Source organism: Neomonachus schauinslandi, chromosome 10, assembly GCF_002201575.2.
Source record: "Neomonachus schauinslandi chromosome 10, ASM220157v2, whole genome shotgun sequence".
Taxonomy (NCBI): Eukaryota; Metazoa; Chordata; class Mammalia; order Carnivora; family Phocidae; genus Neomonachus; species Neomonachus schauinslandi.
The window spans coordinates 29,660,198-29,677,783 of NC_058412.1; the positions used below are offsets into that span (position 1 = coordinate 29,660,198).

The following is a 17,586-nucleotide window of genomic DNA, read 5'->3' on the forward strand; positions in this document are numbered from 1 at the left end:
TCTTGGTGTTGTGAAGGAAGGGTTTTTAGTTTATGTAATCCACAATATCACCAGAAATAGTAGCCCTGCAGTCTTTGTCAAAGCAATTTTATCTAACTTCTATGAACCATTCTATTCTTATCTGTAAAGAAGTAAAGACGTAAAGATTAAGGATTGTTAAGAGGTTTTTTCCAGAACATGCTTTACCTTCTCTTGTAAATTCCACATGACTACCTGGGCCTCTGTGGTAGAAAAGCCTTTATGCCACAATAACACAATCTCTAATATTTAGCTTTGAACTAAACATTGTGTTAACTAGAGAGGGGCCTCCATAGGGCCTCCTAAAGAGACATGTACAGAGTAGATGAGCAATGCATTTTCCTTGAATTATATGAGGACGGGATTTAGTCATCTGACTTCAGTGCTGAGTTGGAATTACATTTCCCCCCAATTCTAAGTTTGAGATAGCCACCACAAGTGCTTTGATCCTCAGTGAGAGAGGAATTATTCTGGGAGGACAAAAATTTGTGCATCATTGGGAGAGCTGTCTCATCTACACTCAAACACCGATTTACGCATGTTTCTGATAGTATCTGCTTATGCTCTTATGTGAACCCAGAGCATGAAAGAAGTGAAAAGCCCAGCATCCCCCATTAGCAAGACTATCCCCTTTGGACAGCTAAATGGCCTTTTCCCCAAAAGCGAGCAAACAAGTCTGAGTTCAGAAACTTCAAATGTTGTCAGTATTATTAAATTCACGTTATTTATATCTAAATGTTATTGAATTATCATTATTTGGTTATTTGATTAACTTATTTCATTATTTAAATTTAATTATTATTCATCAAAATAAAATATCCACGCCTACAGCATTAACCAGAAATCAAGCTTGGCAATAGGATTCATACTTCAGCTTTGCTCCTAGGGAAGTGCCTGCTAAGCACTCTTTGAATTTTGCATCCATTTCCTGGTTCTGAGTTCAAATTTTTCCAAACGCCAACTTCACCTGCAACACACAAAAAACAACAGACCCGGACTCTGTTAGAATATTTCTTCCTATCTTCTTTTTTTGGGGGAAATCAGAGGGGGAGACGAACCATGAGAGACGATGCACTCTGAGAAACAAACTGAGGGTTCTAGAGGGGCGGGGGGTGGGGGGATGGGTTAGCCTGGTGATGGGTATTAAAGAGGGCACGTTCTGCACGGAGCACTGGGTGTTATAGGCAAACAATGAATCATGGAACACTACATCAAAAACTAATGATGTAATGTATGGTGATTAACATAACATAATAAAATGAAATTAAAAAAAGAATATTCCTTCCTGATTTTTTAGCTACTTTATTTTATTTTATTTTTATTTTTATTTTTATTTAGGTGTAGTTGACACACAGTGTTACATTGGTTTCAGGTTCAACAACTCTTTAAGTGATGCCGGGCTCACCACAAGTGTAGCTCCCTTCTGTCACCTGTATACAACACCTTACAATTCCACTGAGCTATATTCCTAACGCTGTGCCTTTTATTCCTGTGACATATTCATTCCATAACCAGAGATGTGCACCTCTCCACTGCCCTTCACCCCTTTTGCCCATACCCCCACCCCTATTTCTTCTCGATTTTACCATTTTTCAGTGCAGCATTTCACTTTGAAATGTGAAAATAGACACATGAAGAAAATGAGTCTTAAGAACGAATGTAAGTCTTGTAAAATTAACAGTATCACTGGGGCTTCCCCATCCGTGGCATGGGAAGTGATGTGCTCTTTACATCACTGAGGGGACAATAGGCTTCAGTGATCTATCCCCACCCCTGTCTCAAGCCTTGAGACCTAAAATTCCACTTTTTGAGAGTCATTTTTTTTCTCTGTGAAGTCTTTTAAATACTTTTCCCCTTGAGAAGTTGTCATTTTACAGCAGGTTTTTGTGAAGACCTCAGATACTGAAAATTTTGCAGGAAGTTATTATTTTCCTGAGATTAGTATATGTTTTTCTTATTACTTTTAAAAGCAAAGGAAATTACTTCTTTCTTTAGAATCTTTTGGTGATTTGGGTTGAAGGTGCAAGTTCCTTGTTGAATAGCCATTTGAAATGTCTGTTTATCAAGAGGGTTTGATGACAGGAGGAAATGCTTAGATATATGAAGGGAATAACGTAAAACACAAAACTGTTTACAGATGTCATCTGCTGACATCACGGAGTAAGGCTGGAAGAAATATGCCAAAAAAGTTAAACATGCCTCTGGTGGGAGAAATGTGGATAATTTTTAATGCTTTTGCACATTTTCCCATGCTTTCTGAATTTTCTATGAGGAATATTGTAAAAATTTTAAATTATTACTTTATTTTCGAATTTTTCTGTTCTGAATAGTGCTTGATTAACAATGAATAGAAAAGTTCTCTTTTTTCCCCTCCTTTAAAGTTCATCAAACAAGGCATAAAAATCAGGGATAAACTCAGGAATCAAACCAAAGCCAGATTTATATTCAATGTTCCATTCATGATGGGGATTTTAAATGGGTTTTCATTTGATAAAGTGTAGTAGAGTCAAGTAAACCGACGTTCAAATCCTGACTCCATCGATTATTAGCTTTGTGGCAATGGACAAATTAATATCCCTGAGCTTTGGTGCCCACATTAGTAAAATTAAGGAATTAATATCTTTTTTTTTGCTATAAAATTTATGCCCAGCAAGAGGTCTAACACACGATAGATGCCTAATAAATGATAGTTGTCGTTGTGATGTGTGCTGGCTCTGAATCACATTATACTTTCATTATATATGCAGTTAAAAAGCCTGGTAATCCCTAAGCTATATTATCATAAATTTCTGTAAGAAATTAGAATGCTTTAATGAAATTTAGGTAAAATCATCAAGTGACAGACATAGCTAGTTGCCTATTCAATACTCATTATCTCTTCCTTCCTTATTAACAAAACCCTGATTTTAATTTAGTAATAATGTTCCCACCTTAAAAAAAAATCACAGTTCCCAGCCAACAGGGCAGAGAGAGGTGGCCAATGAAGTGTACAAAGTTACTGATGAGGCTTCCCACAAAGTTCTTTAAAGGGACCCCACTCAGCTAACACACGCGATTCTGTCTCTTGCTAGTCCCTTATTTTAATAAAACAATCCTTTAATTTTAATGTAATGGTGGTGTTCTGGCTGCTATCTTGCCATCACAAAGTGCCAAGCAGAAAGGTAGTAGGAACTTAGATATTGCAGACCTGCCAGTCTAGTTCTGAACTGACTGTGTCAAACTTCTTGTTGAGGGAGAGAAAAAAGAAATCCTGTCTTAACTTAAGGTCTAGTTATTTGGATTGCCTATTACATGCAAATTGTGGGTGTCCCAGAAACCAGGGTGACTTCACCTTTGCGGAACAGAAACGGGCCGACAGCACGATGTGTTTCCTGGGACTTTGCTTGCATTGCGTGGAATGTACTCTGGGCTGAGATGGTTTGAATCTGCTCCCCAGTTAAAGAGAATCCAAAGAACTCAGCAATTTGTTTTATTCCAGCAGCCAGGTTCTGAAAACAAAATTTTCAAGGATAAACTTCTTTGTATGGGAATCATGCCATAGCAAAGACAGGCTTCTTAGCCAGAATGGATTTATTAAGCTTAGCTCTCTAACTATTTATCTCACTATCTTTAGACTTCCTTTGATACTTCTGTATCAATATTCAAGATGGCCCTACATGATATTCTGTATTGATTTTACTTTGTAGTTTCAATATATGACTCTTCCTGAACTTTTCAGGATACAAATAATGATAGTAAGCGTTAAGTAGTAGGTAAGAATCTCATCTAAGGTGATACTTTATTAAAAAGCACCAGTCTAGATGAGATGAGGAAATTAATGTAATTGTACGTGCTCGTTCCAATTCTCTTTTCTTCTGAATTCTATGTTTAATTCCATCACGAAAGTCTAATTTTTGGAATCATAAAAACTAGAAGGAGTCTTGAAATTTATCTTGTCTAAATACCCTTGTAAATCATGAACCTCCTCAACAGTATCCCTGACCATGAAGATTCATAAATCTCCTAGAACAGTTTCTTAAACTGTATTCTACAGAACACTAATTTACTTTAAGGTGGTTATAGATGTTTTATGAAAAAAAAAAAAGGAGGGTGAAGGGTTGAGGTCAAATAAGGCTGGAATCCTTTCGGTTAAATAAAGATAACCTTTTTGTTAGTTTTTCCTACAGGATCTCTGAATCTTTACTATGCCAGCTACAGTGTGAACGTCCCAAAGGAGTAGCAGTCCCCAAATCAGTTTGAATAGGCAACCTCTAAGCAAGAATTATTAACATCCAGGCAACACTGACATTCCATAGAACACAAGTTTTAGAGACATTACTCTAGGCTAGAAGGAGAACAGATTAAATTGATATGTTCTTTCATGTTCCATAGATGCACTCTATCAAGGGAAGGGACGGGTTCAGTTATACTTTCCTTTGATAAGAATTTCAGGGGACACTGGTGTTAAGAACGCACTTCCACTAGAAAGCATCTGCCATTCTCCCTTCTTTTTAACATACTTTCTTCACTGGAGTTCCAGGACCCTGGCTTCCTGTCTACCTCAATAGCCACTCCTCTGTCTCCTTTGCTGATTCCCCCTGTTTCCCAAACTCTCTCTATGGGGGACTCCAGGGCTCAGTCCTTGGTCTTCTTCTCTTCTCCATCTGTATACTTACATACATAGGTATGTAATCTCATGTGCCAAATTTATATATACAGCCCAGAACTCTCTCTTCATTCGAGACTTTTATACCCAACTGCCTACTTGACCTCTCCATTTAGATGACTGATAAACATCTCACACTAAGCATATCCAAAACCAAACCCCTGATCTTTCCCACAATCCCGCTTTCACCTACTGGCATCTCCTACTCAAATGATGACAACTCAATCCTCTCAGTTGGTCAGGCCAATAACATTGGAGTCTTATCTGATTTCTCTTTTTCTCTCACCCACTCTTTCTCCTGTTCAGTCCAGCAGCAAATCCTATTAGCTCTTCTTCAACATATATTCAGAATTCAACCACTTATCACTGCCACTGCCCCTTCTGGCCTGAGCCATCATCTTCCTTTGCCTGGACTATTGCAGTACTCTCTTCATGGGTTTCTCTACACTGTCTTTGCTTCTCCCTATTTCGTTCTCATACACCAACCAGAATGAACCTATTAAAAACACACCAATTCCTATCACTCTTCTTCTCCTACAATGGCTTTCCATTTCACTCAGAGTGAAAGCCAAAGGAATTTCAATGGCCTGTCACATGATTCCCATACTTCACTCTACCTCATTCCCTTGCCTCTGTTCTCATTGGTTAATCTCCCCAGGCTCAACCCTACTGACCCTGCCACATTCACCTCCTTCATGTCACTTAATGATGCCAGGAACACTCCAACCTTAGATCCTTTGCTCCAGTTGATTGTGTATGCCTGGAAAGCTCTTATTCCAATTACCTACTGGGCTCACTCCCTCTCTTCTTTAGATCTTTGCTCAAATCACTTACTTTGCATGAGGTTTCCGCCAACTACCCTATTCTATACTGGGATATGTCCAGCATCCCAGTTCCCCACCCCTACCTAACATTTCCAATTTTCCTTAATCAGCTATGCCATTTTTGTCTTAAATATTATAAACATTAAAAAAATACTGTGTTTATTATTTATCATTCTCTCTCCCCGCCTTCTTTAGCTAGAAGGTAAGCTTCTCCAGGCCAGTGAACTTTGTCTGGTCTGTTCACTGATGTATCACAAGGGCCTAGAACAATGCTGAGCACTCACTCACTAAATGTTCATGGATAAACAATTTAAAAAATAACATCAGGGCGCCTGGGTGGCTCAGTTGGTTAAGCGACTGCCTTCGGCTCAGGTCATGATCCTGTAGTCCTGGGATCGAGTCCTGCATCGGGCTCCCTGCTTGGCAGGGAGTCTGCTTCTCCCTCTGACCCTCCTCCCTCTCATGCTCTCTGTCTCTCATTCTCTCTCTCTCAAATAAATAAATAAATAAATCTTAAAAAAAATAACATCATATGGAAAAATCAATTCACAGCCAAATGCATGTTCATTTAAATCTCAACTGAAACCTACCTATTATTTTTGCCATTCTTAAATTGGACCATCTTATCATAGCAGGAAAATAAAGCAGCCACTCTTAATCATAAGTTGCTAAGCATTATTTTATTTCTGTTTAATAAACAACCTAAGCCCCTATGCATTGTATTTTTTTTCCTAACCTCTGCCACATATTTGGAATATTCTTTTTTTTAATTGAATACAATATTCACACAACCAGACATTAAAAGTAAGTGCTCTATGTTATATTTTATAAGAAATTTTGCTATAGAATGTCAATAATCATAACCTCACCTTTTTCAGGTCTTCATATAATAGGAGCTGAACATTTTCATCATCAAGATGTTTGTTCCAATTAATGGCAAAATCAAAATAACTTCCCCAAGAAACTAAAAACACAGGGGAAAAAATTCTTAAGGAATTTTAAATAACTGAGGTTAAAATGATAGATGGTTAATTTATGCTCTAAAATATAAACTATACATATGTGTATATGCTCAAACAAGATTTTTTTTTAAAGATTTATTTATTTATTTTAGAGAGCACACATGCCAGTGGGGGGAGGGGCAGAGGGAGAGAGAGAAGCAAACTCCTCGCCGAGGAGCCCACCAAAGGGCTCCACGAGAGGCTTGATTTCATGACCCTGAGATCATGACCTGAGCCAAAATCAAGAGTCTGACGTTTAACCGACTGAGCCACCTAGGCACCCCTCAAACAAGATGTTTATTTGTTATTACAAATCCCTGCTCCAAAAGAATTGGCATAAACCATTCCTATTGTCAGATTTCTATTCATTTTATTATTTTCATAAATAATAACACAACTAAGCTAGTTGCAAAAGTGGTTTGATAAAAACTATCAGACATTCATGAATATTTAGGTGAATAAAATAATTCAGAAATAGTGAATGATACATGAAAACTGACAGTGCCAGAAAGAAAGAAATGATGAGACAGATATTATCTAGATCAGCATTGCCCAATAGAAATTTAATGCAAGCCACAACTGTAATTTTTATTTTATTTAAATTCTATTACAATCAAGCCCCACATTGGGCTCTCTGCTCAGCGGGGAGCCTGCTTCTCCCTCTCCCTCTACCACTGTGCCTACTTGTGCGCTTTCTCTCTCTGTACGTCAAATAAATAAATAAAATCGTTTAAAAAAATACTTGATGTATTTTTCGACTTCTAAAACTTTGGTTGAAAAAGTAGATTCATACACTCAACTTGTACCAAACTTATTTAAAAGTCTCCAGTAACTGAACTGAGTATCTGTTTTTAAGTTTAAATGTAAGCTAATTCAATAAAATTTAAAATTTAGCTCCTCGATTGCACTTGTCACATTTCAAGTGCTCAGTTGCCACATGTAGCTAGTGGCCCCCATCCTGGACAGTGCAGATCGAGACACTGATGGGCTGTGGTGCTTGCGGACTGTGTGACTTTGAGCAATTCGCTGAACCCCTTTGTACCTTAGGTTCCTCATCTGTAATATGGGATTGTTAGGAGGTTTAAGTGAATTAACACATATCAAACGCTTAAAACGGCCCCTGATTTATAGTACCCACTCAACAAATTTTAGCCATTATTGCTATATCATTAATAATAGTAATATTCTCATGATTATTATCATTATCATGAAGTCCTTGCTCCGAGCCAGGCTGTTTCTACATATTTTATTTGTTGTGGCAAACACTGTAAGTTTCACACCCAGTATCCGATACACTTCCATTTTTGTTGTTACCTAAACTGATTGATTGGGTCTAAGCCAATTGTGAGAATTTGGGTTCCTGTTTTTCAGCCACCCTCAGAGCTGTAGTTGGCCAGCAAGACAAGCAGGAGTCTGCTGGAAGGTTTCTAGCAAACCTGTTGCTGTCTTGTTAAGCCTTCTTCGTGAACTGAAGGGGATGCTTGGAAGGACAGTAGCCAACTTGAGAGAATGTTGCAAAAGGCGCAAAAGGGAGAGGCCAAGGGAATGTCAGAGGTGTTGGCCCGATATCACTGGGCAGCGGAAGCAGCTGCCTACCTTCAGCCTTCTTGTTTAGTAAGAAAAATAAAACCCAATCTGTTTAGGCCACTGTGGTCAGGTTTTCTAGGCTTCCAAATGCACTATTAATTGATACATTTTATCCTTCAGTCTTTAAAGCAATCCAATGTGATAGGTACAATTTTTAAACCTGTTTTGTTGATGGGGAAATAGAAACCCAGAGAAGCTGAGTCACCACTTCAAGGTCACAGGGTTAGTAAGTTATGGGTGTGGTCATCTTTCGACATCTGTCTGACACAAAAGCTAAGGCTGCCAAACAAAATGCTATACTGTCCCACTTCCGGTAGGTCGGATACTCTTCTCCTTACCTTAGAAGTAAAGAAACCAAAGTTCACAGCGATCAAATGTCTTGCTCAAAATCACCCAGGCATGAGTGATTTGAACATGGGTTTAAGTTCTAGCTCTGCTCACTGGGTTATATAAGACTGATGAATCACTGGACTCTGCCTCTGAAACTAATAATACACTATATGTTAATTAATTGAATTTAAATTTAAAAATTAATTAATTAATCTAAAAATGTTCCAGCTCTGCTACTTAATGGCCGCGTGACTTTCTTATGCCTCTATTTCCATCTTTATAAAACGGGGACAATAATAGTATTTATCCTCATAGGGTTCTTATGAGAAATGAAATTTAAAAATGTACGTGAGGGATAGCATATAGTACCTGGCATGTAGTAATTGTTCAGTAAGTGGTAACTATTTTATTCTCTCTAATATTAATTATAATATATAGTAGTAAGTGGTGAAGCCCAATCCAGACCTCTCATTCCAAATCCTGTATGTTTCCCAGTACATTGAGTTTCCTCCCTAGGTTGAATTTAACAAGTTTGTAAGGCAGAAAATTTATTCAGGTTAAGCCCAGCACATTTTATCATTGTCAATCAAATAATTAGGCTGAAAGGGTGGCTAGAGCCACAAAGATTCCCTGCGATAGATTGTTCCAGTGATGACAGCTTCTCATCACTAAATGCCCTCTCATGTTATCAACGGGGGGCTGTTTCAGACTTGCCTTAACTGCCTCCTCCATCCAGTCTCAGTGAGTGGTTTCCAGACAAACTAAACTTTCTTCAAGGCCCTTCATAAGCACCTTCTGAGCACTATTTTTTCCTCTCCTACACCCCAATCTCCAGACTTCATCTTTGCTTTGGGGCCAGTACTGACTGCCCCCGTATCCATGCATGTGGTTGCTGGGCTGGTCACCTTCAAAAGTGGTCCTCTTGGAGTGACCTGTCAATAGCTTCCTTTCTAGGGTCATCTGGCATTAATTCTGCCTTCTACTCCACATAAGACTCAAGAGAGCCATGAGTTAGAGAAGGCATCTTTAATCTCTGGCCACTATACCCATGGGATAGAGTCACTGGTACCTATAAGCAGTGGGACCCCTGGCAAGGGATTTAACTTTTTTGATTAGTTTCCTCATCTGTGCAAGGGGTGACTACTGCCTTATTCATAATTTGTCATGGTCCTAAGCGAAATCATGCACATACAACACCTACTTTAGTACCTGGAGCATCAGTAGGCACTTATAAAATTGCAGTTAGCAATAACCAGAGGTGAAACAACAACATGGTCTGGCAAAGCTGATTTCCTTTCTGGCAAATGAGTATCTTAGGTGTGGGTTTTTAAGATTTTTAAATTTTATTTTATTATTATTTTTTAAGTTTTTATTATTATTATTTTTTTTAGTAATCTTCATCCTACAACATGGGGCTCGAACTCACAACCCTGAGTTCAAGAGTCACATGCTCTGCCTACTGAGCCAGCCAGGTGCCCCGTCCCATATCTGTTCGATGCCTACCCCCTACTCATAGTCAACATATGAATTGCCCAAATCATTTTTAAAAACACTAATGTATTATTGTTTGATGAACAGAACTAGTGGTGCTATAAAACTTCATTTAAAAGCAACTTTTTGGTTCCTGGATCCTCCTTAATCTTCTTTCTTTCTTTACTGTGAGACACATTTGATTTTTTTGTACTTAATGTGGTCATCTGTTGAAGAAAGAATTATTTAGCCAACAGCTGTACCTTGTCCTTTCATGAACTGTCTGAAGAATTCATCCCAAGAGCCATAGCTTGGAATATCGGGGACATCATTGTGGAAATGGAAAAAAGACACTGCCGTATCTTTAGGGTTTTGAAATATTACCAATATCTAGGGAGAGAAAATTAAGTTAATTTATTCAGGTCTATGTTTTGAACTTTGGAAAAGTGAAGGGGTGAGCAATATCATTGTGTAATCCTGTATACGACTTAATTTTGTTAACATATAGAGAAAGAAGGACAGTAAGAAATTGAAGAAGAGGGGGTAGCAGATGGGGAAATTTGGGGAGAAGGGAGAAAAAAGAAGAAAAAGCAGATTGATGTTGTAGCAGAGAACTTCTGCTAATGAACTTAGTAAAAAGTTGTATGTAGAAGATATTGAAAAGGAAAAAAGAGCAAGCTCATTAGAATAGTCATAAGGGCATGATCTGGAAAGTTAAAATGCAAAGTAAAAATTGCAAAATGATATTAAGGAAAATGAAAATAATGTTCAGAGTTTGGTGGGAGAAGATCAAACAGTGATAAGAGTAACTGACGCACCTATAGTTACGTACGCATGACATGAAGTTTGCTATTATATGTGAAATTCAGAAATAAAATTGTTTCAGACCTCAGGTAAATAATGCTCACCAGAAAGAACAACAACAACAACAACAACAAAACCCTTCTGCTTGTTTTCCTAGATTGTACTCTTTTGTTAAACACTCTAAATATCTTAGTGGGATTCTGAAATCTATTCACTACAAAACAGATTTTAAAATATGTTCAATTCTAGGTATATGTTTTATATCTTAGTTGAAAATGCATTTGCTTTGCATGAAACTATAGCAAATATAATCTGAAGAAAGAAACAACAGAAGAAATACTAAATCTCACACTTCATTTATTAAAATTCTGTAAGATGCAAACTTCATCACATAGCTCAGAAAGGCAATATCTAGACGTTAAAAACTTCAAATTGAAATACGAGTAAGAAGGGACACTCACCTTGGCTTTATTCTTGAAGATGGACCCAGGTAATTTGTCATAATGGAGGTGAGTTGCCAAAATCCTTGGCGATGGAAACTGTTTCATTCTCTTAAAAATATACACAATAAAGTGAAAGTGTGTGTGTGTGTCTTATGGTCAATCACTCTTAAGTGTAGTATCTGAATGGTAGTTTCAAGCATCACTATTGTTGTGCTTTTTCCATTTCCTCCTCCAATTTTTGTTTTGTTTTGTTTTTTGTTTTAGAGAGCGAGAAGAGTGCGCTTGCGCACAGGGGTGGGGGCAGGGCAGAGGGAGAGAGAGGATCTTAAGCAGGCTCCACCCCCAACAGGGAGCCCTGGACGGGGTTGCTGGGCTCTATCTCACAACCCTAAGATCATGACCTGAGCCAAAATCAGGAGTCAGATGCTTAACTGACTGAGCCACCCAGGTGCCCCTCCTCCAATTTTTAATTTTTTTCTGTTTTCTTGTTTTGTGGGGGTGAGGAATGGAGAAAATCATAAACAAATAATTTAAATCGTCCTTTTGGACTTCCTTGTAGGAACTGGCTTATCTTTTTTTTTTTGGTCATTTTTTGAAAAGTTTACCTTTTCTCGAAATCACATCAAATTCTTGTGTTCAAGACAGCTCATAATCTGCGGTCTACTCTTTGACTTAATTTGGCTCTCGTCTATAGTCAAGGTCTTTAACAGAAATATTCAAGTTTTTCATAGCTCCTCCAAACCTATTTTTAATATCTAGCTTTTTTTTTACCAAAAAAATTCCAGGGGCATATGGGTGGCTCAGTCAGTTAAGCATTTGCCTTCAGCTCAGGTGATGATCCCCGGGTTCTGGGATCAAGACCCACCTTGGGCTCCCTCCTCAGCAGGGAGCCTGCCTCTTCCTCCCCCCCGCTCTACTCCACTCATGCCCTCTCTCTCTCTCGAATAAATAAATAAACAAATAAATAAATAAAATTTTAAATTTCCATTCAAATATCCCAACAGAACCTGAAAGGGCACAGTCACTTGAATATCTGAGAAATATTTTACTAGAGAAATTCCTGTCAGTGTGAGGACTCAGTCATTGATTCTTTGTGTGTGTGTATCCACTTCTACTGATAATTTAAAAAATGAAGTTAGCTGTTTAATCTGCCAGGGGTAAGGGTTTCATCTTAATATTGGGCCTTTAATATGTTATACGGGCTAAAGCTTCAAGTTTATTTCCACACTTGTGGAGGTCACTCACTGCTTGGTCACATTATTTCCATGATAAATGATATTTAGATATTTATAGCCAATTGTTCTGTAAAAACTTAGTGGAGATCCCAACTCAAGCAAGGGTAAAAAATAAAATGAGGTTTAAAAAAAAAAAATTTAAGGGGTGCCTGGGTGGCTCAGTTGTTAAGTGTCTGCCTTTGGCTCAGGTCATGATCCCAGGGTCCTGGGATCAAGCCCCACATCGGGCTCCCTGCTCAGCGGGAAGCCTCTTCTCCCTCTCCCACTCCCCCTGCTTGTGTTCCCTCTCTCGCTGTCTCTCTCTCTCTCTGTCAAATAAATAAATACAATCTTTAAAAAAAAAATAAGTCAATGATATGGGCCCAAGTGGTGATTAATAGTCATAATACTTGATTTATATGAAACTGTCCTAATTTTTAGTTTTGAATGTCACTTTTATATTCATTCACAGCAATCCTTTCAGGTGGGTATTATAACCCCCATTTTAGAGATTAACAATAGGCTTTGGGGTTTTAAGTGCTTTGTACAAAATCGCACAGGTGGTGATTTTCAGATTAAGTTATAGTATGCTGTTTCCACTACACCGAACAGCCAAAAATCACAAAAAGACATGAGAAATGGTAAAGTTCCTAAAAGGATTAGAAAAATATCCAGGGAGAAAATGAGAAATAACTGTAACAAAACTGATATGCATATAATAAAATGTTGATGAAAATGTGATATGGCCAAAGTATACGCAACGTGAAGACTGTATGTTTATTTTCTTTTATTTCTTAAGTAATCTCTATGCCCAATGTGGGGCTCTAACCCACAACCCTGATATCAAGTTGCATGCTCCACCAACTGAGACAGCCAGGCACCCCAGGAAAATATATGTATTTTAGGAAAGTCTTCTGTAAAGTGAGTAACTGTTGAGTAAAGCTCATCTTCTTACTGATTTCCATTTTAAAATAGGGGCGCCTGGCTGGCTCAGTCAGAGCATGCAACTCTTGATCTCCAGGTTGTGAGTTCGAGCCCCACTTTGGGTGTAGAGTTTATTTTTCAAAAAAGTGGAAAACTGGGGAAATGTTAGCATAAATTGTAAAGTTGATGCGAAACACCCTCTTTAGAAAAAATGTTACGCAATGGCCTGGACAGGAGAAACCAGTGGGGCTTTTCATTGGCCCATCGTTTCTTCCCTAGGAAAAAGCTGCTGAAGACTCCTGTCCACGCATCCCGAGCCAGTCCTGACCGCCCACGTCTGGGCCCCGATGTGGCTGCTGGCGCCTTGGATGCCTCCTGAGGTTGCAGCCAACCACATGCGGGATGCACACTTACCTCCCACTCCAGCCCACCCCCAAGTCCCTGTACATCTCATTTGCATGTAATTTTTTGTGACTTTAGTCCGATCCACGGAAATGGGCTTCCTTCCACCTAAGATCCAACTTTTCAGTTTATATTTGTCATCACGCCAGGTGTCTCTGTCATTTTCCAGAAACCACTTCCTAAGTCTCAATCCAATGACTTATTTCTTAGTAACTGAGCTTTTCTGTCTGCTTGTTGGGAGTCTTAGTAGTAAACACTTCTCAAAGTTTTGCTGAGACTGTGGTTCCCCCTTGAATACAGCTTTCCCTTCCCAAATGCATTTCTGGTGTATCTAGGTAGGGCCAGGGATGGTCCTCCTCTCACTTGTCCTACCCAAGCACTGAAGTCCTGAGGCAGATCCTTCCTCCCACCCTTTTCTTGCCTTCCCTGGCAGGGACCAGAGCGTCCTGTCTCACACCCAAGCCCCACTTAGTTATACTGATAAAGCGAGTATAATATGTGGTAAGGTGAATTAGAACAGGTAGGATGACCTGTTAGAACCTTTACACACACCAGTGACTTACTCTCTCAGCTACTACTTGAGTCATCCCCAAGGCAGAGACATCAAAGGTAATGTCTTCCTAGGAAAAGTCTGGGGACTGCTGACATAAACTGAGGGCAGGATTATCTGGGCCTTAGAGGAACCCTCCTGTTGGCATCCCACCCAAGTCTCTGTCTTCAGAGACAAAGCTTTTTTGTTTTAATTTTTTTTAAGATTTTGCTTTTTATTTTTATTTATTTATTTAAGATTTTTTTAAAATAAAGATTTTACTTATTTGCGAAGGTTCAAGAGCATGTGCCAGGTGGTGGGGGTGGGGGGAGCATGTGTTGGGGTAGGGAGAGAGACAAGCAGACTTCACACTGAGTGCCAAGCCAGACTGGGCCTCAACCTCAAGACCCTGAGATCATGACCTGAACCAAAACCAAGAGTTGGCTGTTTAACTGGCTGAGCCACCCAGGGGCCCCTAAGATTTTTTTTTTTAAGATTTTATTTATTTATTTGACAGAGAGAGACACAGCGAGAGAGGGAACACAAGCAGGGGAAGCGGCAGAGGGAGTGGGAGAAGCAGGCTCCCTGCTGAGCGGGGAGCCCGATGCGGGGCTCGATCCCAGGACCCTGGGATCATGACCTGAGCCGAAGGCAGATGCTTAACTACTGAGCCACCCAGACGCCCCTAAGATTTTATTTTTTAAGTAATCTCTACATCCAAATGGGGCTCAAACTTACAACCCTGAGATCAAGAGTCACATGCTCTACTGAACGAGCCAGGCAGGCACCCCCGGTTTTAATTTTTCTTCAGGTTTCTCGGCTTGCTTTCCCTCCTATTTTTCTTTTATAAGTAGGCTGTCTATATTGTGCAGAGGTTAAGAAGCTCCAATTGGAAAACTTGGGTTCAAATCTTGGCCCTGCCATTTATTAGCCCCTTGACGTTGGGTAAGTTTCTAATGGTTTATCTTTTGTAAAATCATGATGAGGTTATTTCGCCATGAAATGAGATAATCCTTGAAAAGTGCTGGGATAATATGGTAAGCACAAAATAAGTTGCCATGATTCAAGTACTGTGCTTTCTGAACGCAAAACTAAAAATATCCCCCAAACGGAAGAATTCTTTCTATGATAATTTACTATAAGTTTAAAGGCTGTTTGGTACTAACCTGGTATTTTTCTGGGTCCCCACATTCAAGAATTGGGAATTCTGGATATTCATACTTTTTTTTAGATTCAGCAAATATCAATTCACTAGTGATGTGGAGAATCCAATTTGAACCTTTAAGAAAAATCAAAGAATCAAAGCTCATTAAGGAGTCTTGATATAGCAAAGGCATGTTACTTTCACATATATATCATAAAAATTAAAACCTACAGCCATCCTGTGGTATGTACAATGTACATTTGAAATAAACTGGGCTATAAAAGAAACAGTTTTGTGGAAACAGCACTTCTTACATTAGTACAAAATTCAAGTTACCTTATTTTTCAGATTTTTCCTTTAACAAGTGGCAATATTTCTTGAATCTATCATATGTTCCTTACAGAACAATGTTATGTTATAGAAATGATTTTTTATTATATATCATGTATTATTTTCCCTTACGTTAATATTTTCTATAGGAGTATTATAATTTTGATTTTATTAAAACCCAGCATCAATTAACAGAAAAATATCAAATGAAGATGGCTTTAATAAACACTTAGAGATGAAATACCAGTTAAAAAAAATCAAAAGTAGATTGTGAGATTTTATGAAATAGGAGAATTTAGATTCTCAATGTCTCATCCTCCATTGATGAATGTAAACCATGTAAAACTGGTTTGCAAAACTAAAGGATTGATGATGTTTGATCCTGAAAAATAATCTATTATGTGGAAATCATCATATGCATTATAGACATGGGCATGCTTTTGTCTTTAGTCAAGAATCAAGATGAAAATCTTTACTGCTCTCAGTGCTTGATAGCAAATGGACTCTCCTGCATTCATCTTTCTGGTAGCCTGCCCCACCATGAATCTTTTCTGCATCCATCATCCAGCAGACCTCCTCCCTCAGACACCGAGGTTTCTAAATCTAGCAGTTCTAGTTATTGATTTCACAAGTTATGCTCTTAACCATCTTTTTCTTTTTTAAAGATTTTATTTATTTATTTGACAGAGAGAGACACAGCGAGAGAGGGAACACAAGCAGTAGGAGAGGGAGAAGCAGGCTCCCCGCTGAGCAAGGAGCCCGCCGATTCGGGGCTCAATCCCAGGACCCTGGGATCATGACCTGCGCCGAAGGCAGACGCTTAACGACTGAGCCACCCAGGCACCCCTGCTCTTAACCGTCTTGATCATCCTCCCACTGCTTTCTTTTTTTTTAATTTTTAAAATTTTTTTTAAAGATTTTATTTATTTATTTGACAGACAGAGACCCACAGCTAGATAGGGAACACAAGCAGGGGGAGTGGGAGAGGGAGAAACAGGCTTCCTGCCGAGCAGGGAGCCTGATGCGGGGCTCGATCCCAGGACCCGGGTCATGACCTGAGCCGAAGGCAGACGCTTAACGACTGAGCCACCCAGGTGCCCCTCCCACTGCTTTCTGGCTGGCTTCATGCAGCAATGAACTGCCTTCCTCCCCGACCTTGGCTTTGCACCCTGCCCAACTACTCACGATGAAAAAGTGCCCCTGCAGAAAATGATTTGTCATTTACCACACTTTGGATAAGATGCGAGCACTATGTCATCACTTTTGGCTTCAAAGGTGTCCAAGGCCTGGAAAGTTTCTGAGGTGCACATGGTGATTGGGTACGGAATCCCCCGATGAGTGAAAAACAAGCGAGAAAGCGCAGTTTCTTTTGATTTTTCCAAAGCTTCGTCAATATAGTCAATAAATTTGGACTTACTGGCCATGCTGGCTCCCTGCTGATGAACCTGTTCTGTGGTCGTCCAGGGGCAGCGACGGCTTTTAATGGAGTTTCTCAGGAGGTGGAATAAAGGGCTCCCCCAGTTCACATGAGAAATAAATCATTGCATTCTCCCCGCCCCCACCTGCCTGTTTGCACACCCATCTCTGACAAAAGGCAAACCACAGGTGCAGAGCAGTGTGAGGATTAGGGAATATAACCCCAGGGGTTGATTATATTACCATTATAGACATTCTTCCCAAGGAAAGTAAGAATAGAGTCCATTACCAGAAGGTAACAGATATTAACTTTCTAACAAACAAATTGTATGTCTGAATCAGACATACAATTTTCCATCACAGAATTGAGGAAATTTTGTATGTCAACAGAACATATCTTACTGAGGCAGGTGGTAGGTGTAGGAGAGCAACTTTTAATCTCCATTTTACAGCGGGGAAAGAAGAGACCAGAGAGGGTTCCTAGTTGGATAGGTTTCTGGGTTTC

General features: G+C 39.2%; 1 protein-coding gene across 1 annotated transcript; it reads right to left on the reverse strand.

Moving 5' to 3' along the window:
- Nucleotides 1-881: 881 nt before the first annotated feature.
- Nucleotides 882-17,089, reverse strand: SULT6B1 (sulfotransferase family 6B member 1). Its single transcript, XM_021697664.1, has 7 exons — nucleotides 16,891-17,089; nucleotides 15,358-15,470; nucleotides 11,141-11,230; nucleotides 10,139-10,265; nucleotides 6,357-6,451; nucleotides 3,350-3,506; nucleotides 882-985 (listed from the first exon to the last, which is right to left on the reverse strand). Exons 1-7 carry the CDS (start codon nucleotides 17,087-17,089, stop codon nucleotides 882-884), a joined length of 885 nt encoding a protein of 294 aa, XP_021553339.1.
- Nucleotides 17,090-17,586: the final 497 nt, after the last annotated feature.

What these genes read in the sequence shown, in the direction of transcription:
- SULT6B1 (XM_021697664.1), bottom strand. Translation starts at nt 17,089, where the DNA reads ATGGCCAGTAAGTCCAAATTTATTGACTATATTGACGAAGCTTTGGAA. An exon ending in ACAGTTCATGAAAGGACAAG is followed by an intron (nt 6,452 to 10,138) that starts GTACAGCTGTTG and finishes CTGTGTTTTTAG; the next exon opens with TTTCTTGGGGAAGTTATTTT. An exon ending in TATATGAAGACCTGAAAAAG is followed by an intron (nt 3,507 to 6,356) that starts GTGAGGTTATGA and finishes TTTTGTTTTCAG; the next exon opens with AACCTGGCTGCTGGAATAAA.